The sequence below is a fragment of the Cricetulus griseus genome, chromosome X (assembly GCF_003668045.3).
Source record: "Cricetulus griseus strain 17A/GY chromosome X, alternate assembly CriGri-PICRH-1.0, whole genome shotgun sequence".
Lineage (NCBI taxonomy): Eukaryota > Metazoa > Chordata > Mammalia > Rodentia > Cricetidae > Cricetulus > Cricetulus griseus.
The window spans coordinates 106193049-106215474 of record NC_048604.1 but is presented as its reverse complement, the minus strand read 5'-3'; the positions used below and the strand labels follow the sequence as shown (position 1 = coordinate 106215474).

The window sequence follows — 22426 nt, the reverse complement described above, 5'->3', positions numbered from 1 at the left end:
TTTTTCAGTTTGTTTACATGTTGGATTACATTGATGGTTTTTCATATGTTGAACTATCCTTGCATCCCTGGGATGAAGCCTACTTGATCGTGGTGGATCATTTTTCTGATATGTTCTTGGATTCGATTAGCCAATATTTTATTGAGTATTTTAGCATTGATGTTCATGAGGGATATCGGTCTGTAGTTCTCTTTCTTAGTCTTATCTTTGTGTGGCTTGGGTATCAAAGTGATTGTAACCTCGTAGAAAGAGTTTGGCAATATCCCATCTGCTTCTATTGTGAGGAACAGTTTGAGGAGTACTGGTATCAGCTCTTGTTTGAATTTCTGGTAGAATTCTGCAGTGAAGCCATCTGACCCTGGGCTTTTTTTGGTTGGGAGGCTTTTGATGACTGCTTCTATTTCATTAGGGGTTATGGGTCGATTTAAACTGTTTATCTGATCTTGATTTAATTTTGGTAAGTGATACTTATCCAGGAAACTCTCCATTTCTGTTAGATTTTCGAATTTTGTGGAGTACAGATTTTCAAAGAATGACCTAAAGATTCTCTGGATTTCCACAGTGTCCGTTGTTATAACCCCCTTTTCGTTTCTGATTTTGTTAATTAGCATGCTCTCTCTCTGCCTTTTGGTTAGTTTGGCTAGAGGTTTGTCTATCTTGTTGATCTTCTCAAAGAACCAACTCTTTGTTTCATTGATTCTTTGTAATGTTTTCCTAGTTTCTACTTTATTGATTTCAGCTCTCAGGTTGATTATTTCCTGGCGTCTACTCCTCCTTGGTGAGTTTGCTTCTTTTTGCTCTAGTGCTTTCAGTTGTTCTGTCAGTTCTCTAATGTGACTTTTCTCTAGTTTCTTCATGTGGGCACTTAGTGCTATGAACTTCCCTCTTAGCACTGCTTTCAGTGTGTCCCATAAGTTTGGGTATGTTGTGTCTGCATTCTCATTAGATTCTAGGAAGTCTTTAATTTGTTTTTTTTTTTTATTTCTTCCTCAACCCAAAAATGGTGCAATTGGGTGTTATTCATTTTCCAAAAGTTTGCAGGTTTTCTGCCATTTGCATTGTTGCTGAATTCTAGCTTTAATGCATGGTGGTCTGATAAGATACAGGGGGTTATTTCAATTCTTTTGTAACTATGGAGGTTTGCTTTGTTGCCTACTGTGTGATCAATTTTAGAGAAGGTGCCATGTGGTGCTGAGAAGAAGGTATATTCTTTTGAGTTTGGATGGAATGCTCTATATATATCCGTTAACCCCAGTTGGGTCAGAACTTCTTTCAGATCCTTTGTTTCTTTGTTAAATTTCTGTCTGGTGGTCCTGTCTAGTGGCATAAGGGGGGATGTTGAAGTCTCCTTCTATAAGTGTGTGTGGTTTTATGTGTGGTTTGAGCTTTAGTAATGTTTCTTTCACAAATGTGGGTGCCTTCATATTTGGAGCATAGATGTTCAGGATTGAGATTTCATCTTGATGGACTTTTCCTGTGATGAGTATGAAATGCCCTTCTTCATCTCTTTTTATTGATTTTAGTTTAAAGTCCAATTTGTTAGATATTGGGATTTGCTACACCGGCTTGTTTCTTGAGGCCATTTGACTGGAAAATCTTTTCCCATCCTTTTACTCTGAGGTATCGCCTGTCTTTGAAGTTGAGGTGTGTTTCTTGTAAACAGCAGAAGGATGGATTCTGTCTTCGTATCCATTCTGTTAGCCTATATCTTTTTATGGGAAAATTAAGACCATTGACATTTAGGGATATTAATGTCCATTGTTTGTTGGTTCTTCTTTGTTTTGGATTTATTGTTGGTGGTATCATTGTGTGTGGATTTCACCCTCCTGTTTCTTTTCGTGTTTGGTAGAATTGGATTATCATTTGCCTATATTTTTGTGAGTGTAGTTATCTTCGTTGGGTTGGAGTTTTCCTTCCAGAACTTTCTGTAGTGCTGGATTTGTGGATACGTATTGTTTAAATCTGTTTTTGTCATGGAATATCTTGTTTTCTCCATCTATAGAGATTGAAAGTTTTGCTGGGTACAGTAGTCTGGGTTGACATCCATGCTCCCTTTTTGCTTGTAGGGTATCTATCCAAGACCTTCTGGCTTTCAGAGTTTCCATTGAGAAGTCTGGTGTGATTCTAATTGGTTTGCCTTTATATGTTACTTGGCCTTTTTTCTTTGCAGCTCTTAATATTTTCTCTTTATTCTGTAGATTTGCAGTTTTGATTATTATGTGTCGGGGGGACTTCTTTTTGTGGTCAAGTCTGTTTGGTGTCCTATAAGCTTCTTGTACTTTCATAGGCATATCTTTCTGTAGGTTGGGGAAGTTTTCTTCTATGATTTTGTTGAATATGTTTTCTGTACCTTTGAGCAGTGTTTCTTCACCTTCTTCTACACCTATTATTCTTAGGTTTGGTCTTTTTACGGTGTCCCATATTTCCTGGATATTTTGTTTTAGGGATTTGTTGGACTTGCGGTTTTCTTTGGTTGATGAATGTATATCCTCTAGCGAGTCTTCAATAGCTGAGATTCTCTCTTTTGTCTCTTGGATTCTATTAGTTATACTCACGTCTTTAGATCCTGATCGTTTATCCAGTCTTTCCATTTCCAGCATCGCCTCATTCTGTGTTTTCTTTATTGTGTCTAATTCAGCTTTCATGCTTTGAACTGTTTCAAGAGCTTCCTTCACTTGTTTGGTTGTTTTATCTTGGGTTTCTTTAGCTTCTTTAAGAGATTTGTTTATTTCTTGAATTTTTTGGTTTGTCTTTTCCTCCATTTCGTGTAATTTTTTGCTTGCTTTTTCTTCTATTTCTTTAAGGGATTTTCTTGTTTCCTCTTTGAAGGTCTCTATCATCTTGCTGAGATAATTTTTGAGGTCCATCTCTTCTTCATGCACTATGTTGGGCTTTTCAGGTCTTGCTGGAGTGGAGTCCCTAGATTCTGGTGGTGTCATATTGGTCTTTCTGTTGTTGAGCAAGTTCTTATTCTGTCTTCTTCCCATATCTTTTTCCAGTGAGTGCAGGTAGGATCTCTCTATCTCCTCTTGTTACGCTGTAGTGTGTGTGGGCCAGGAATTCAATGTCCGAAGCTCTGGATGGTCTTGCCTTTCCACGTAGTCTCCTCACTCTGAAGGAGTTAGGCCTCCATAGGGATCCGGTGTGTGTGGGCGGGACAGGAAGTAAGAGTGGGGTGTTTCCAGGCTCTGGGGGTTCCTCACTGCCTGGGCAGGTCTACCCCAAGCAGGAGCAGTCCCAGGGAGATCGGGATGGATGGCGCTTTGATAGGGAGTTGGGTAAGAGCGGTGGATCACTCACCTCCTGGCGGATCAGTCGCCGGGAACAGAAGGAAGAGTGGCCTGTACCCAGATTCAGGGAGCTCCTCCCTGCCTGGGCATGTCTGTTTCAAGCAGGGACAAGCCTGGAGGGATCTGGGTGAATGGCGCTTAGGACAGGAGTTGGGTAAAAGCAGGGGGTCACTCACCTGGTCTGTGATGAGTCAGCAGACTAGCCTGTGTCTTTTTAGAGTTGAGTTAAGATCACTGATATAGAGGGATATTAATGATCATTGATTGTTGACTTTTCTTTGTTTCAGGTTTGGTTTTGGTGGTGGTATTGTATGTGAGTTTTTTCCCTATTTCTTGCTTTTGGCAAAGTGAGACTATCTATAGCCTATGTTTTTGTGACTGTAGTTAAATTCCTTGGGTTGTAGTTTTCCTTTCTGAAGTTTCTGTAAGGCTGGATTTGTGGATATGTATTGTGTTAATCTGTTTTTTTTCATGGAATATATTGTTTTCTCCATCTACAGTGACTGAGAATTTTGCTAGCTATCGTAGTGTGGGCTGGCATCCATGGTCTCTTAGTCTTTGTAGTACACTCTTGCTTTCAGAGGTTGCATGGAGAAGTCAGGTTTAACTCTGATAAGCCTGCCTTTATAATTTACTTGGCATTTTTCCTTTATGGCTCTTAATTAGTCTTTCTTTATTCTGTATGTTTCGTATGGTGATTATTATGTGGTGAAGGAACTTTTTTGGTGCAGTCTCTTTGGTCTTTGGTAAGTTCCTTCTACTTTCAAAGGTATGTCATTCTTTAGGTTGGGAAATTTTTCTTCTATGATTTTGTTGAATATGCTTTTTGCACATTTGAGCTGGGCTTCTTCCCATTTTTCTATACCTATTATTCTTAGGTTTTGTCTTTCACATTGTCTTATATTTCATGGATATTTTTTGTTAAGTATTTGTTGGATTTAATATTTTCTTTGGTTGATGAATCTATATCCTCTAGATTACCTTCAGTGACTGAGATCCTCTCTTCCATCTCTTATATTCTGTTGGTTATGCCTGCATCTGTAGTTCCTGATCATTTACCCAGCTTTTCTATTTTCAGCATTCCCTCAGTTTGTGTTTTCTTTATTGTCTCTATTTCAGTTTAAAAGTCTTGAAGTGTTTGAATTGGTTTCTAATTCTGTTTGAGTTTTCTTGGCTTTCCTTGCTCTCTTTAAGAGATTTGTTGATTTCCTGCATAATTTGTTTTGGTTTTTCTTCCATTTATTTTAGGGGTTTTCTCATATCCTTTTTGAGGGCATCTATCATTTTTTTTTAATTTCCAAGAATTTATTAGCAAAAAGGGTTTTAATCAGGACGTTTTTCCAAGTATCTGGTTCCTGGTTGTAGGAATCTTCCTTCAAGATTCTGTGTAAAGTAGTCAGCACCTTGTGTTTGTGGGGTCTGGCGAAGAGGCGGTGAAATGTTTGCTCTTTCTCATTCTCTTTGTTTGTTTGTCCCAAGTGTAATTTTAGTCAGAATTCTTGCCCTAACTTTGACTCTGAGTCTCATTTGGATTGAAAGTTTCATCTTGTAGATGTATTTTTTGAAAATTGGAGTTTCTGATGGCAAATACATTTTAAAGCAGAAATTAAAATATAAAATATATGTTCTTAGTTTTATGTAAGCAATAAAATGCCTTTACTTTGTGCAAGCATTAGTCTCTATCATCTCTAAATACACCAAGTATTTTCTGGATATTTTAAAATAAAAATCTATCATGGCTGTTGGACAGTGATGTCTGAGAAAATCAGATGCAAGTGTCTCAGTTCCTGCTCTTTGGGAATATGAGTAAGAGCGAACAGAAGATGCGTCACATCCACAGCTAAAGGACTGAAATATCCTGAGTATTTGGTAAATAGCTAATGCTATTAGAATTTCTCAAAATATCTAATGGAATTTACATGTTGTGATTTTCAACTCAATGTGCATATTTTTTTTCGAGACAGAGTTTCTCTGTGTATCTTTGGAGCTTATCCTGGCACTCACTCTGGAGACCAGGCTGGCCTCTAACTCACAGAGATCCTCCTGCCTCTGCCTCCCGATTTCTGGGATTAAAGGCGAGTGCCACCAACGCCCGGCTTCAATGTGCATATTCTATATACATATTTAGAATACACAGAAGTGTAAAACAAAAACAAAAGTTCTATGGAGAAAAAGCTTTCAGAGACAATATCAATATTGTGGACCTTAGGCTGACATTTTTTCATTACTTTCTGTTATGGTTTTAATGCTTATATATTAAAGATCTAAGAACAAAAATATTTGGGGGGAGTAATTTAATTTTTTTGTATTTTTATTACAAAGTAAAATATGGTGGTTTTTGTATTGTTAACTCTGTTTTAGAGCCACTTTGCAAATATGGATTTTCCTTTTTTTCTTTTTGGTAAGGCTTTTTTTTTCAGATTGTTTTTATTTCAATTAGAAACAAGATTGAATTACTTCACAATCCCAGTTCCCTTCTCCCTCCCATCCTCCCCTACCACCCCCCAACTAAAACCCTACCTAGCACATATCCTTTCCTCTATTCTTCCCCTGACTCAGCATTTCTGCTCCCTCATGATCTCTGTATCCTTCCTCTTCTTCCCTTCTCATTCTCATAGCTCCCTCTTCCCTCTTCCCATGCTCTCAATTTGCTCAGGGGATCTTTACCTTTTCCCTTTCTCCAGAGGACCATGTATGTCTCTTATGGGTCCTCCTTGTTTAATAGCTTATCTGGCAGTGTGGATTGTAGGTTGGTAATCCTTTACTCTATGTCTAAAATCCACATATGAGTGAATACATACCATGTTTGTCTTTTTGTGATTGGGTTACCTCGCTCAGAATGGTTTCTTCTAGTTCCATCCATTTTCCTGCAAATTTCAAGATTCCATTGTTTTTTTCCAGTGTGTAGTACTCCATTGTGTAAATGTACCACATTTTCTCTATCCATTCTTTGGTTGAGGGGCATCTGAGCTGCTTCCAGTTTCTGGCTATTAAAAATAGTGCTGCTATGAACATGGTTGAACAGATGTCCTTGTTTTATGAATGTGCTTCTTTTGGGTGTATGCCTAAAGATGGAATTTCTGGATCTTGTGGTAGACTCATTCCCATTTTCTTGAGGAGTCACCATACTGATTTCCAAAGTGGCTGTACAAGTTGGCACTCCCACCAGCAGTGGAGAAGTGTTCCCCTTTCTCCACATCTTATCCAGCATAAACTGTCATTGGTGTTTTTGATTTTGGCCATTTTGACAGGAGTAAGATGGTATCTCAGAGTTGTTTTGATTTGCCTTTCCCTGATGGCTAAGGATGTTGAACATCCTGTGATGAATAGGAAGTGACCTCCTTCATCTCTTTTGATTGATTTTAGTTTAAAGTGCAATTCATTGGATATTAAGATTGCTACCCCTGCTTTTTTCTTGGGTCTATTTGATTGGAAAATCTCTTCCCAACTTTTAATTCTTAGATACCGTCTGTCTTTGAAGTTGAGGTGTGTTTCTTTTATGCAGCAGAAGGATGGATTCTATCTTCTTATCCATTCTGCTAATCTGTGTCTTTTAATAATCGAGTTAAGACCATTAATATTGAGTGATATTAATGATTGTTGATTGTTCATTCTTGTTTGTTTTTGATTTGGTGATGGCAGCAAAATTATGTGTGGGATTCTATCCCTTTTTTCCTTTTCTTATGAGATTTGTTGATTTCTCGCATTTTTGGTTTGGTTTTTCTTCCATTTCTTTAAGAGACTTTCTCATATTGTCTTTCAATGCCTCTACCATTTTAATGCAGTTGTTTTTAAGGTCATTCTCTTCTGTTTCATCTGAGTTGAGATGTTCAGGTCTTGATGGTGTAGAGTCCCTAGACTCTGGTGGCATCATATTCATTTTTCTGTTTTTGAATGTTTTCTTTTATTGTCATCTTCCCATCACTTTTTCCAGTGGTTGCAGGTGGGATCTCTTCCTCTTTCTCCTGGTGGGTCTAGGTCCAAGGTTCTCTTCCAGTGCATGCTAGCAGGTCCAATACTCTGAAGGATCTCATGATTTGTGCAGGCTGGTCTGAGACTCTTTGTCTCCTGGTGGGTGTAGGCAAGACTGGCACTGACATGTCAGTAGACTCTGGATTGCTTGACCACTGTGGGTGCATTGACCTGCCCACAGTCCCAAGGCCATGATATCCCAAAGAAGGCAAGCAGAAGTCAGGCCTGAGACAGGGGCCCAAGCTCACCTCTCCCCTGAGTGGGGGTGGTGGTAGGAGTAGTACAACAATGTCAGAAGACTGTGGATTTTTTGGGCTGCTGGGGTGTGAGTCGACCTGCCATAGTCCCCAGGCCAGGAGATCCCAAAGAACTGATTTCTGATTTTTAATGCAGATACTTAGAGCTATATATCTCCTTTTGGTACTACTTTAAATGTTTCTCAATATTTTTGTTGTGTTTTTTTCTCAATTTACTTAATTTAAAATGTGTTTTCTGTTTTCTCCTGATTTCTTTGAAATACTCATAATTCAGTAAAGTGTTGGTTATACTCCCCAAGTTTGGATAAATACTTGGGATTCCTACTCTGTCCTTTTTTTCAAGCATTGTTGCATTGTGGCCATTTAGGATGCATGTAGTTATTTTAATTATTCTGAATTCGTTAGTGTGTGTGTGTGTGTGTGTGTGTGTGTGTGTGTGTGTGTGTGTGTTAAAAATGTTTTTCACTTTTCTTTTGGTTTTGTTTTTTTGAGACAGGGTTTCTCTGTGGCTTTGGAGGCTGTCCTGGAACTCACTCTGTAGACCAGGCTGGTCTCGAACTCACAGAGATCCGCCTGCCTCTGCCTCCCGAGTGCTGGGATTAAAGGCATGCACCACCAACACCCAGTTTGTGGTTCACTTTTGTAGTAGTTTGAATATAATTATCCCCTGTAAGCTAATAGTTAGTGGTGCTATTAGTTGGTGTGAACTTTTAAAATACGTGTGGCCTTGTTGGAGGAAGTGTGTCACTGTGAGGTTGGGCTTTGAGGTCGTCTTTGTTCAAGCTTCACTCAATATGACACTCACACCCCTTCCTGTTGCCTGCAGGTCAAGATATATTTCTCTCAGTTCCCTCTCCAGAACCATGTCTGCCTGCATGTACAATCATGTGCCTGCATGGTACAATCATGTTGTACCATGATGATAATGGATTAAAACTTTGAAAATATAAGCCTCTTTGGAACCCATTCCCTATGTTGTGATGCCTTGCTCAACCTTGATGCAGGGGAGAGGGGCTTTGTTTTGCCTTAACTTAATATGCCAGGCTTTCTGAGGACTGGATGGGGTTGGGAGGAAGGTGGGAGGAACAGAAGGAAGCGAGTGAGGGTTGATATGTAAAATGGATAAAATTTTAAAATAAACAGAAAATATAAGCGACAGCAATTAAATGTTTTTCTCTGTAAGTGTTGCTGTGGTCATGGTTTCTCTACACAGCAATAGGAACCCTTAGACAATTTTAGAGAAGCTGCATTTGGCTGTGGAGTATAGCATATATTCTTTGGTGTTTGGGTGAAATAATTTGCAGGTTTCTACTAGGTCTATGTGTTGTTTGATGTCCAGATTCCTGGAGGAAGTAGGATATTGAAATTACACATTATTGCTGAATATTGTTCATCTGTGTGTTTACGTCTAGTGGTAAGTACTTATGAACTTAGCTGTGCCTGAGTTTGTTGCATATATGTTTAAGATGATAATATATCTTACTTTATTATTATCCTTATTAAAATTAAATGCCCGTTTTCATGAATTATCTTGTTTTCTCAGTCTATGTTAGCTGAAAGTTTTGCTGTGTGTATTACTCTAGGATGACATCCATTTTCCTTAGGGTCTGTAAAATGTCTGTCCAGGGGCATCTGGCTTTTAATGTCTCCATGGAGAAGTCAGGTATAATTCTGATAAGTCTGCCAATATACGTTATTTGGGCTTTTTCCTTTACAGCTGTTAAAATTCTTTCTTTATTCTGTATGTTTAGTGTTTTGATTATTATGTGGAAAGGTGATTTTTTGTGCTCCAGCCTACTTGGTGTTCTGTAAGTTTCATGTACCTTCATAGGTATGTCCTTCTTTAGGTTGGAAAAGTTTTTTTTTCTATGATTTGTTGAATATATTTTCTGTGCTTTTGAGCTGGGATTCTTCTCCTTCTTCTATCCCTATTCTTAGGTTTAGTCTTTTCATGGTGTTTCTAGATTTCCTGTATTTTTGTGTGTTAGGAATTTATTAGATTTAACATTTTCTTTGACTGATGAATCCACTTCCTCTATTTTATCTTCAGTGTTTAAGATTCTTTCTTCCATCTCTGGTAATCTATTGGTGATCTGTCGTTCCTGTTCACATCCCCAGATTTTCCATTTCCAGAATTCCCTTGGTTTGTGTTGTATTTATTGTTTCTATTTCAGTTTTCAAGTCTTGAACTGTTTCCTTCTTCACCCGTTTGATTGTTTTGCTTGGCTTTCTTTGCTTTTTAAAAGGGATTTATTATTTTTTCCAGTTTTTGTTTGTCTTTTCTTCAAACTCTTTAAAGGAATCTTTCATTTCCTTTTTAAGAGCCTCTATCTTCTTTACAAATATTTTAAATTTTGTTTTCTTGTGTTTTTGCTGCATTGGAATGCTCAGCATTTGCTGTTGTAGGATCACTGGGTTCTTTTGATTGTTGGATGTATTTTTTTTTCCCCTTTGGAGACCTTGGACTCAGGCTATGGTTTTAAGTATCTACATAACAGCTTGTCAGATAATTTTTCCACACCATCCTCAGCCTGAAATCCAAGGCTTTCCAAGGCTACTTCAAGCCCACTCTGCCACTAGAACTTCACTTCTCTGTCATGCATCTAACAGAAGTCAAGGAGCTCTGCTGATGATCTCCGTAGTTTTGCATGAATATAACTTTGGTGTCTCTTTGGCCTGTAGTCCCACTCTCCTTTTCTTAACCAGGTTTCCTCTATCCTATAAAAATCACTTTAGAGAAAACCAAAGGAAAATGTGTGGATCATTGTTAACTAAGGATAGACTTGTAGGGGCTCATTATGTTATTCTGGGCTTGGGGGAGGTGAGGGGTGGGGTGGGAGGGAGAACTGTGTTTGGAATGAGAAATTAAATTTTAAAGACTAAATAAATTTTAAAAATGAAAAAAACAACCTAAAGAAATAAGATGAATGGCAGTTGAGTAGGACACCTAATGATGAACACACAACACACACACACACACACACACACACACACACACACACACACACACACACAAAGAATATACATACAGAGAGAAAGTAATGAAGGTAAAGAGTCATCAATAGATACAATTGTTTAGCTTTGTGCTGTATATAACATGCCAGATGTCTACCATGTTGAATGTATTCTTACACTGATGTTTGCTCATCTTTTCTTCCAACTTGTGTGACTTGTGCCTGTGCCTCTTCCAACTATTGTGGTTTATACCTGTGCCTATGTAGTCTACTGTTTTTTCAAATGGTATGGTTTGTGCCTGTACCTATGTAGTCTGCTGGGTTGCAGGGAAGGACTGGCCACAGGAAGGATTATGTTTAGTTGCATGGAGTTGGATGGCAGAGTGTGTCTTGGCAAGATGGAGTCCAGTGTATGGTAAGGGTGGGGTAGGGTGCTACCTGGAGGCAGGTATTTTCCCTGGTTTCAGGCCAGTAGGTACTTCAGCAGAGCAGTGGAACTCCACCAGAGGTGAGTTCAGGGTAAAACTGCCTTCCTGGTGCTGGGATGGGAGGATGGGAGGGGGAGGGACACAGATGCACTCTGAGGTTTAGTTAGGGTCTGGATTTGGGGCAGTCCATCTGAGAGGCCAGTCCTTCACCTGACTTTCCAACTGGTCTGGTTTGCACCTGTGCCTCTGTTGTCATGAAAGCTTTTCTACTAGCTTAAGCTTATCCCACTAGCTCTTATAACTTAAATTAACCTGCTTTTAATAATTCATGTTCTGTCATGTGGTTTGGTTACTTCTACTCTGTACTGGATGTCTGACCTCCTCATTGTCTCCCTAGCATTTTCTTGGCATAATCTGTTCATGTGTAGATTTTCACTCCTTTTCCTCTATCTCCCCAGAAACCTTGCCTATCTTTTTTGCCTAGTTACTGGCCATTTAGCTCTTTATTACACTAATCACAGCAACCTCATTTGCATTGAAGGAAGAAGGATTAAAGGAGACATGGATAGAAGCTGAGATTTGGCACCATGTGGTAGGATCATAAACCCTGAAGCAAACTGAGGAGAGGCTACTGGAAATGGTACAGTGTCACTTGCTATTGAGTCCCCAGTGTAGTGGAGATACCAGGCTATGGTATAGGCACCACGGCAGCAGCAAGGTCTAGAATGAACCTAGAGTGAACAATGAGACAACCTTCCTGTGCTTCTGATGACAGAGACAGAACTACCTAAGCTCTTTGAAGCCCAGAAGATTGTGAGTGAGTCCCATACATTGAACACTGAGTTTTCCCTTCTATACTTCTTTGGTTTGATCATAAAGCTGGGCTTATTCTTCCCTCTTAGACTAACAGTGTATTTTATCTAGTTTTGGTTTTAGTTTCATTTCTGTTTTTCAGGATCCAGGAGTCTAGAGAATATGCACTTTGAAGAGACATTAATTATTTTAAAGATACTGAAAAGTTTTAATATTTGAAAATTTTAAACACCAAGAGGCTTTTTAAATTATGTATTTTTAAGAATCACACTTTTAATTGGGACCAAGGGGACAACAAAGAAAGGAAATGTTATGTCTTCATAGTGATGAACTTGTGTGAAGCTGATAAGTAATCAATTGTGTTGATTAGTATTTGGCCAACTTGACATGAGGTAGCATCACATGGAAAGAGGGTACATTTTGAGACAAAGTTTCTGTATTATAGACCTGCAGGGAAGACTGTGGAACATTTTCTTGGTTATTGTTTAATGTGGGAGAAGCCTTCCCACTAGAGGTGCTCTCATACTTGTTCAGGTTACACCGAGTTATATAAAAAGCAAGCTTAGTGACCCATGGGTAGAAAGCTACTGACTACCTTCCCCTTTTAGCCTTGGTGTCAGTTTTTCCCTAAAGGTTCCTGACTGGAGTTGGAAAGTGTAAGCTGAAATAAACCCTTTCCTCCTAAGTGGCTTTTGGTCATATTACTTCATCCTGTCAGTATGTGTTGAGAAATCTTTCTGATGATCATTATCGGGAAAGCCTTTCCATAAAATATGTAAGCGAAAATGTTAGAGGCTGCAGTATGGAGATGGTCCAGGTGCCATTTTCTCTGTGAGAACTGACCAAGGAAAGCCAGTGAATAGCCTCAAGAATAGATAAGGCCTCAAAGGAATAGCACTGGTCGTCAACCTTAAGAGAAATTCAACAGGCAGTGCTTGTGAGCAATGAAAGCCTCTGCAGGCAGGTCTGGGAGTACAGAAAGATCCCAAGAGTACTGGATGCATGCAGAACTCACTAGGAAATATAAAAGCAGGTGCCACAGAACTTCTTCTGGGAGTGTGGGACATGTGGTTATGTGGACATCACCAGGCAAACTTGGGGAAATTACAGAGAGGCCTTGGACTAGGCAGATGGTTGAGGGAGGTTTGGTTCTTAGAAAATGCAGAAAGGGAAGCAAGTGTAGGTATAGAATTGCTAGATAGGGACAGCATATGTTAATGAGGGTATGGTGTTGGCAGATGAGATTATTTTGGTAATACAGGGCAAACCTGTTTTGTGATATGCACTTCTGGATATAGACTGCTATACTGGGGAGTGTGGAGATGACACTGCCAGCAGATATGCTACAGACTCTGATAAAGAAATAAGTGCATGTTTTCTGATTCTCATGTTAATTTTAGGGAGTGTGGAGATGGCATAGGAAAGCCTGCTTCTGAAGAAATGACCATGGAATGCTGGTACAGGAACTACTAATTCAAGGAGGGCCTCGAATCACAACTATTAGATGAGATTTTGGTGATTGTCAACAGTTATACAAGAACTTATATGGGTGGTTGATGGCAGAGGCCATTTTGTATCTGTAGGAATTGACAGGAAAAGCCACTGAGGAAACTCTGTGACCAAAATTAGGCACACTACAAGGGTATTGATGCTGTAGGGAAAGGTTCTTTGGAGCTCAAAGGCATAGCTCTTATGAGATCTGTGTATTGTGACCTAGATATCTAGACAAGGGAGTATGAGGATGACACTGGAAGGTGAAGTTCAGAGAATTATCATCAGGCAAGCTTAATGTGTGATGTGTAATCTGTTCATCATAATGTAGTTCATGAAGTTTGCAGATAGATGGCACACCTGTGCTTTGTTCTAGAATGCATCACTAGTTTCAAGCTGTTGTCTAAACTGCATGACATGAGCTAGGGCTGAGAATGACTGAATGGTTCTTGCAAGTTAGTTTCATGGGTGTGCTTTCAATTCAAGGCCAATCTTCAATTTATATACCCAGCCTTAGACTATGGAGATGGTCTTAGACATGTATGCTTGTATTTAGAATAGCTACTAGGGAAAGCTGTACCCAGAGCTTCATAGCAGAAAGTAGGCATGGGAATGAATACACCAGTCTCCAATCAAAGATTCAGTGGACTTGACTAAGCAAAGCAGGGTAATACCTACATTGTCCTGGGAGAGTGGACATGGGAAATGGCAGCCTTTTTTCTTGAGGAAATTTTTATGAAAATGTGTGCTGGAGCTACACCACCATAGATAGCCATGGAAGTGTGGTGAACTCTCTGGCAGCCAAGGTTCAGTGGACTTCAGTGTTTAAGTACAGTTTATGACCTATCATTTCTGAGAAAGACTAACAATACCACTTTCTGCCAGTTGTCTGGGTTCTGTCTCCACATTAGGGTGCCCAAATAACACAGAGTCTTATCTTAGTTACAATGCTTCTGGTCAATGACTAGGATTTTTTATTTTCTAGCTCTGTCTTAAGTATCAACCATAACCATTAATCTATATATTTTATAAAGTCTTATCTTATAGAGGACACCAGAGGCATGCATCCTCTCTTCCTGGGCTCACATGGCAACTCAAGTCTTTACTACATTTCCCAGAATCCTCCTTGACCCCTACCCCCACCTATCTTGCTTTCCTATTGGCCAAAAGTGCTTTATTTATCAACCAATAAGACAAACATATACACATAAGCACTTCCCCAATCACAAGACCACAGAGGGTGAGTTTAGTACAAGCAGGCTTGGTTGCTATAGGGAAATAAAGGGCAGTCCATGAGGAACTGCAATTAGGCCTATCTGTGAAGAGGTGATATAGGCAAGCAAGGTTAAAGGGAGATGACAAGGAAAAGGAGGTGACAAACTGAACATCCAAAGCAACACACCTGGTAGTGTGTAGACAGCAGGAATGAGCTTGGCACTGAAACTATCAAAAGGGAATTCTAGTGGATAAACTGTGTGATCTAAGAAGGGCTTATAAGTAGGATACGGCCCTGGAGGGCAAGGTTCAGGCTTCCTCAAAATGTAAAACCTGTGCTTGATCTGCACACACTTAGGCCTCTTAGTATGGAAATTGCAAATGTGGAATTATGAGGAAATCCAGTGACAGAGCTATGTGAATGTAGTCAGGCATGGAAGGGGTGAACATTATACTGGTAGGCAAAGGTTCATGGATCTCATCATGCAAAACAGGGAGATGATATGTCAATTAGATATAGGCCCAGAAGAAGAATAATGGCATAGGCAAGCCAGGGTTTGGTGGAAGTAAAATATGAAAGCATGTGCAGGAATGGTATAATGGATCCTAGGCCTGGGATTGTGTTCATGGTGTTAGCAGAAGTGGTTCAAGGAAGCTCTCCAGGAAAAGATGGTGATCATTCTGCATCCCAAATTAGTCTTGGGGAGTAGCAATGACATAGGTAGGTGTAGGTCAGGTAGAATTCAGCATAGGTAGGCAGTTGAGAGTCTCTGTGACCATATCTAGGCAGGCAGAATTGAGGTGCCTCTGGTAGGAAGGGTTCTGGAGAGATCACCCTGCAAAGACCATGTGTGAGCTATCTCCTGCTTCTTCGTTTAATGTGGATATGCACTGGTGTACTTGATTCTAGAGATTAAGATTAAGCCAAAGCATATACTTACCAGTCCATTATTCAGGCAACTTAGGTCAGCAATAAACAAAGGAACCTAGAGCAAGAATGGATGCAGAGATCATGGAATAATTTTATTCACTTAATTGTTCACTCATGCTAACTTAGCAACTTGTCTTTTGCAACTTGGTGTGACATATCCAACTATGGCACCACCATTGTGCCCTAGGCAATCCAAAATCAATCATTAATCAAGAAAATGCTATAAGGCTTTCCTAGAGATGAATTGCAAGAAGGCATTTTCTCAATTGATCCCTCTACTCAGATGACTCTAGATTGAGTCAAGTTAACAAAAGAATAATCAGCAGAGACAGGCTCTTTTCAGATGACTCTAAATTTTGTCAGGCTAACAACCACAAGAAAATAACCAACACCACCAGGTCCATATCAAGATACACAAAGATATTGGAAACATGTTCTTCATGGTAAAGTATTTCTAGAAAGAGATGCCCTAATATTACGGGGTAACATATCTTTGAATGACTTTGTGAGATAATATGTGTCAGAGATAAAGTGCCTTCAAGGGGGTCCAGAAAGGCTCCTGAATGAAGATGTAAAGGAGAAGTCCATGAGGGAGTGGGTACACTGGATGAGGATGATGCCAGAAACATGAGGCACCTCATGTGGACAGCTGCATGTGTGTTAAAAAGACAGCTCAAGGAAGAGATGACATAATTCAGCCAGAATTGCCAGAAGGCCAGGGTACCTAAAAGACTTTTGAAGCCAGAATGAGTGTCTCATATTACTAGATGAGAGGCATGGAGCTGGCAGATTCAGGGTTTAACCTCATGGGTTTAGGTCTTTTTCTGTCATCTCTTCCATTGCTTAGTCTATTTTCCTCCCTATTATATTGGTAATATTTACTCACTATCATTTTGTGTTACAATTATGTGAGTTGATTTTTGATTGCCCATGGTCCCACAATAAAAACTCCCTGAGTCCAAAAGAGACTTTGAACAACTGGAAAATCTTGACTGTTAAAGACGATGGATAATTTTAGAGATGGCAAAAATAAATTTTTCACTAGTCAATGGCCTCCATTTTATGGGGACAAAGGATTAAAAGTATCATGATTTGTATTAGTAGGATTGTTCAGAAGGTAATTTTGTTTGTCATTAAATTAATGTGAATTTCATCAAATTGATTTAGAATGTAAAATGAAAAAAGCCACTTTGGATGAACAGCTGATCTCTATACTACGTTTCCAACCAAAGCACATTGGAAATGCCTGGCCATTTGTGATTTTCACAAACATAAAGATAACAGATTCCAACTGTCCATTGTACAGAATAACCTTCCTACTTCGTGAAAACAATACACACTGTCGGCAAATCTAACACTATGAAGTATAGCTCTGCCCTCAATAGACATAAGGACTTACTGATATCACCAAAAAATATGTTTGCTTTTGTATGTTGAGGTGTCAGCTTCCTTACAAAATGATTTCATATGGTATTGGTTGTGTTTATTTTTGCAACATTCATTTCATGTCTACTTTTGCCTGTTACTGCTTGTTGGTAATTTCTAACCCTTGATAATGACGTTCAGAATTTGGAATGTGGAAATTAATTTAAAGAAAGGAACACACTAGACAGAGGAGGAAGTAAGCTTAGACACACCCAGAGAACTGAGCTGATGTTTTATTTAGAACAAGTAGATGACTACATGAATTTTGTGTGTGAATAGGAAATTTCTTTTATCAAGCTTCAGACAGATGTTGCAAATGCAGAAGCCCTGACTTCAGACCTCTTGTTTGGTGAACTTGGAAGCACACTTGGCCTTCACCTGACTCTGAAGTTTCAAAGAACTTATCTCAGACAGAAAGATGATCACACCAAAGAGTGACATGGTGGCTGTCAGGACTGCTAAAGGGAACACAGCAGTATAGTGTTTCCTTATCAAGGCTTCTTTTTTAACAGGAAATTCAGGCGGAAATTTAAGAATGGTTTGATCATAATGATCTGCAAAGTGGTTCCAGCTCACAGAAACAAATGTGAAGAGGCTGCTAACACACAAAACTAAGGCAGCAAACTTGTAGCAATATATTTGCATCTCAACAACTGGGTTTTTCATGCAGCTGATCTTAATAGCCATTGCACTGAATACCAGTACTACAGGTTTCATCAAAATAGCCCATATTATCAGATTCTGTGCATACTGAAATTCAGGTGAAATGATCCAGGTGGAATTGATAGGGGTATGCACCAGCACCTTGGTTATGGTTCCTGAGACATTAAACTCTTGAGAGTACTGAGCTTCCCAGAGTCCAAAGGACACAAACTGCACAGCATTGTTGTTGAATTCCCACAGGCGCCAGTATGGGTAACTTGCAATAACTACTTCAAACATGAAAGCTGATAGGCTGCTAAGGAAGCCAGTCAGTTTGAAGATGCACTCCTTTCCATTGGCAAATCTGAAGATGAGATCGAACAAGTATATAATTAAGCCAGGAACACACAGGAATATGGTAAAACAAAATGAATCATGATAACTTAAATGAGACTTATAAGTAGAAGAATGCTCAAATATAAACTCCAATTATGGAAGTGTAGTAATATATGGTTATTGCAAACTGATGTCTGCTGAACAAAGAAGGAAAATGAAAAATGATCCACATGTTTTTCTCATTCATGCCCAATTTTCATATATGAATAATACATTGCTGTGTGTATGTTTACATGCATATACACACAGACACACACACACAAAGACATGGGAACATAAAAGAATCACCCCCAAGTCAGGCGGTGGTGGCACAGGTCTGTAATCCCAGCACTCGGGAGGCAGAGGCATGCATAGATCTGTGAGGTCCAGACCAGCCTGGACTACTAGAGCTAGTTCTGGGACAGCTTCCAAAGCCACAAAGTAACCCTGTCTTGAAAAACCAAAAATAAAAAAGAAAAAGAAAAAGAATCACTCCCAAAAGTAACTGTAGGTAGGCCAAACTAGCAGTGTAGAATGTAAATCTTACTTGTACATTTTTCTGAAATGTGCAGTTTTACAAAAGTATACAAAATTTATAATTAAACCACAATGTGAATGAATATATATATGGCTTAAGGATATAGCTCAGTGGCATAGTTTTTTTTTTTTTTGAACTGATGATATTGGAGACAATAAAGCCTTTTGTCAGGGTCAAAAGTCAAAACCTACATATACAACATGATGATTCATGGACATTTCCATCATTGACCCATAACTTATTCAAGTGTGGATTTTCAGATAACCAGCTTCATTTGATTGATACCTATAAAGTATCCTGATTAACTGTGGGAACAATTTATCATCTTTATCACAAAACTGAGACTCTACATTTACTATGTGCAACAGCACATTTAAATCACTTCTCATTTCAAGTTTTTGGATGTGGTGTTAATGCCCATGAAGAACTATACCCTGAGGGATGCCACTGAGTACTTAATAAAGGAAGCAGGAAAAGTTTTGTAGCCTCCAACATGTGAAGAATGTCATTGCCACTGCACATGTAGATGTTTTCAGGGGTCTGTAAACAGGATCACCTTGTTGACATTCTTTCCCTATAGCTAACCACATCTCCACAGTCCCTATGGAATATGCATTTTAACTTAGACAAGACAGTTGCTGTACTACTTGGGAAATCATATCAGCAAAATGGGTTTTCAATTGATGGTGGCTGGCCTAACACCCTGTCCACCCTCTCTGTGACAAGGTAGATTGGAGGCAGTGGACAGAAGGTGCAATGCCCTTTGAAGCACAACTGGAATTAGGGTGGGGAATTTTGTTGTTACAGACAAATGAGCTAGCCTGGCATGATCTGGTTCTGTCCCTGTCTGAATCCCATGGAGTGGATACTTGTGTTTCACAAAGATCCAATTTAAAATCTTCCATGTAACTCTGATGGGGGACATCCTTCTGTGTATATGTTTATCTGATTGGTTATTGAATAAAACACTGCTCCACCAATAAGGCAGAAAGATAGGTGAGACTAGAGGTTAAGGAGGATTCTGGGAAATGTAGTAAGACCAGTCTCTGCTATGTGATCCCGAGAAGAATGGGCGAGCGCTGCCAGAGTCCTCAATAAGATAAGTTTATAAATATACAGATTAATAGTGATGGTTGATAATTAAGTCTGAGATAACAGTAAGAAATCCTAGTCATTGATTAGAAGCATTTGTACCTAATATAAGTCTCTCTGTGTTACTTTGGCTGCCCACGTGGTAGGCGGAACTCGGGTGGCTGGCAGAAAGACTTATCATTACATAACTCATTTTTAGTTTTTACCTTCGCATATCATGGGTGATGAGGAGATCCATTTGAAAGATGCCAAGATCATAAATATCTTCCAAATAACAGGAAATGTTGACCAGAAAGGGAGTCACATAAGAGGTGAATCACCTTCAGTAAAAGAAGTTCTTTTAGACATTCCAGCACAAAACAGTGTCTCACCAACCAACCCCAGGTTCACAAAAACCTACCCATTCCTCTCCTCTGCTTTGCTTCATTGGAGCCTCATTTATACACTTCAGGGATATTAGCCCATTTGATACTCCTGTTCCTCCAATGAGTTCTAGACAATCATCTCCATTTTATAGATAGGAAAACAAAACAAAGAGTCCTATTCTCATGCTCAACTTCAGGAAACCATGCAGGTACAAAGGTCAGTACAAGCTCCAGAGCCCTCATAGACACCCAGAGATTTACAGCATCTATATTCAGCAAGATGTACTCACATGGGAATGTTTTCAAAAAATAGCTGAACCATATGCCATTGGCCACTTTTGCCTTCTTTGTCCTGTGAAATTGAATGATTAATAAACCTGCATGGAAAAATAGAATACTTGCCCCTTAGTGTCTTCTGTGTAGTCCAAATTTAGTGACTGCCAAGTGTAAGGTGACTCTAAAAATTCTCATGTTTCCACGGTTACCAGTGATGAATGGCAGATTATGAGCAACATTTCAGGATCATGACATAAATTCTTAAAGGACCAGAGTGGTTAATGTCCCTGTCACATGTCTAGGTTTAAAGGAATAATTTATTTATTTCATTGTTCCTTCTTTTTATTTATTCTTTGTGTCTTTCACATCATGCCTCCCAATCCAACCTATCTCCCACCAAGAATAAGACAAAATAAAATTTCAGAGAATAAAGGGAGAAAACATAAATGTCATCATAGAGCCTGCAGTGTGATACAATGAGTCATGTAGTAAATTCCTTTATTCACACATTTTTACATGCAGGCATTTAGCACAAATCATCATTTGTCTGTTTTGAGGTACCTGGATGCTGGACCCTATTAGAGTTCTTCCTGTGAATACTGTGTGGTGGAGATTCTGTGTTCCAGCAAATCACAGATGGGGTGGATGGTATGTTGAGCCAACATATAACCCTGGTCCTTTTCATGGGTAGTTGCAGGGTTAGTCAGCCTGTCAGGCGCCCATCTTTACCATCAAGGTAAGCTCTCTAGTTTTGCCTTGGTTAGTTCATCCTTGCATGGTTGAGCAAGGGCAGGGGCCAGTTCTACTGCTTTTACAACTTCAGGGTTTATACTTCCATACCAACACTTTCAGTGCCAGCTAATCTTGTTGCCCAGGGGAAGTATAAGAGCTATTCTCCTAAGTGTTGCAGCTAATGAGAAGCAGGGACAGCTTGACAGCTCTTTTGACCTCAGGGCTAGCTCTTCCACATGCCTAAGCTTTTGATGGGGTATGGGGTGGGGAGAACATCTATCCCCTGCCACATGACACATGAACAATGGGAGTAGCTCTCCAATGCTCACAACATCAGGGCTGGCTCTCTGACACCTCTGCCAACAGGGTCAGCACTACTGTGCTCTCCAGAGGAGATGCAGAGTCCATATTCCTGATCACTGCAGCAGGTAAAGGAGAGGGTCAACTCCCTTATCCTCCATAGGTGGAAGTGTCAAGGGTGCAGAGGACATTTTCCCCTCACTTTCATGACCACATGGCAGACAAGTAGGGTATAGCCAACTATAGTATCAAGGACTTACTTGGAGTACTGCTCCAAAGTCCTCTCAGGGTTCAAAGATCATGCAATAGCCACCAATGGATTCAGGACCTGGGGGCAAATGAACTCTCTCACACATGTGCTGTTCTAAACATGTCTATTTTTCCACCCCACATAATGTTTCCAGTTAATGTACCCACACCATCCAAAATTCTCAGGAAAGGCAAAAATTATAGAGCTTTCATTTCTCAGTGTCATGAAAGAAGATAATAGCAGTAACTTGTCAGCTTCCTGTATGGCTCTGGGAGGCATGGCTGTGAGACTCCCTGGCAGACACTGGGAAGATCAGCTAAGGATGGAGCTTTAAATCAGTATAGAATTTTAAGAAGAGAAAAGATGGGTTTGTGTGATGTTTGGTCTGTGTTAGCATATTCACCAAATGTTAGCTGATTAAGGGGACATCTCAGCTGTAGAGATTACATCTTAGGCAGTTATATAAAAGGGAAAACTATGGCTATGTAGTATGAAATCCAGAGCCTGACACCTTCAGCCTCTGAGGCAAGCAGTGGGACTCTTTGTTCCTGCTGATGCCAGAGTAAGAAGGATTTCCTTTCTTTCACTCAATAGCCTTTTTGAGAATTCAAGGCACCCAGTATGTATTCTATATATCAAAATTATACAGTCATATTAAAGGTCCTCTTCCTGACTAGCTACAGGTATACGTGCCCAGAGATAGACACACAAGCAGTGGAAAACACCCAAAGCTATTCTTAGGGGAGAAATGATGCTATTATTGAAGAGATGGAGTGATTCATGGAATTACAGACAGGAGCAACCTATTTCCACAGCCAGTAAGTCCACAGCCTAGAATCACTCATGTGGTAGGTGAGCCTGTTGAATACTAGTTATCCTGCTGTATTTCTCATGGCCCTTGACACCATAGCACTCTCATGTGGGGGGAGGGAGGGCAGGAAAATTCTATTAGGAAATTTCCAGTGGTTCCAGTAACTGGGAGCTCCAGTCTGTATTGAATAGCAGATGCTAGCTGATTTGCTATTGAATAGCATGACCTCAGTGGGGAATGTCCCCCAGTTTGCATATCTACAGGACTAA

At 39.7% G+C, this 22426-nt stretch overlaps 1 protein-coding gene across 1 annotated transcript; it reads right to left on the bottom strand.

Annotated features, from left to right (window-relative positions):
• Positions 1–17109: 17109 nt before the first annotated feature.
• Positions 17110–19637, bottom strand: LOC100775072. The gene is made up of 2 exons (XM_027432162.1): positions 19630–19637; positions 17110–17860 (listed from the first exon to the last, which is right to left on the bottom strand). Exons 1-2 carry the CDS (start codon positions 19635–19637, stop codon positions 17110–17112), a joined length of 759 nt encoding a protein of 252 aa, XP_027287963.1.
• Between the last annotated feature and the right edge of the window lie 2789 nt (positions 19638–22426).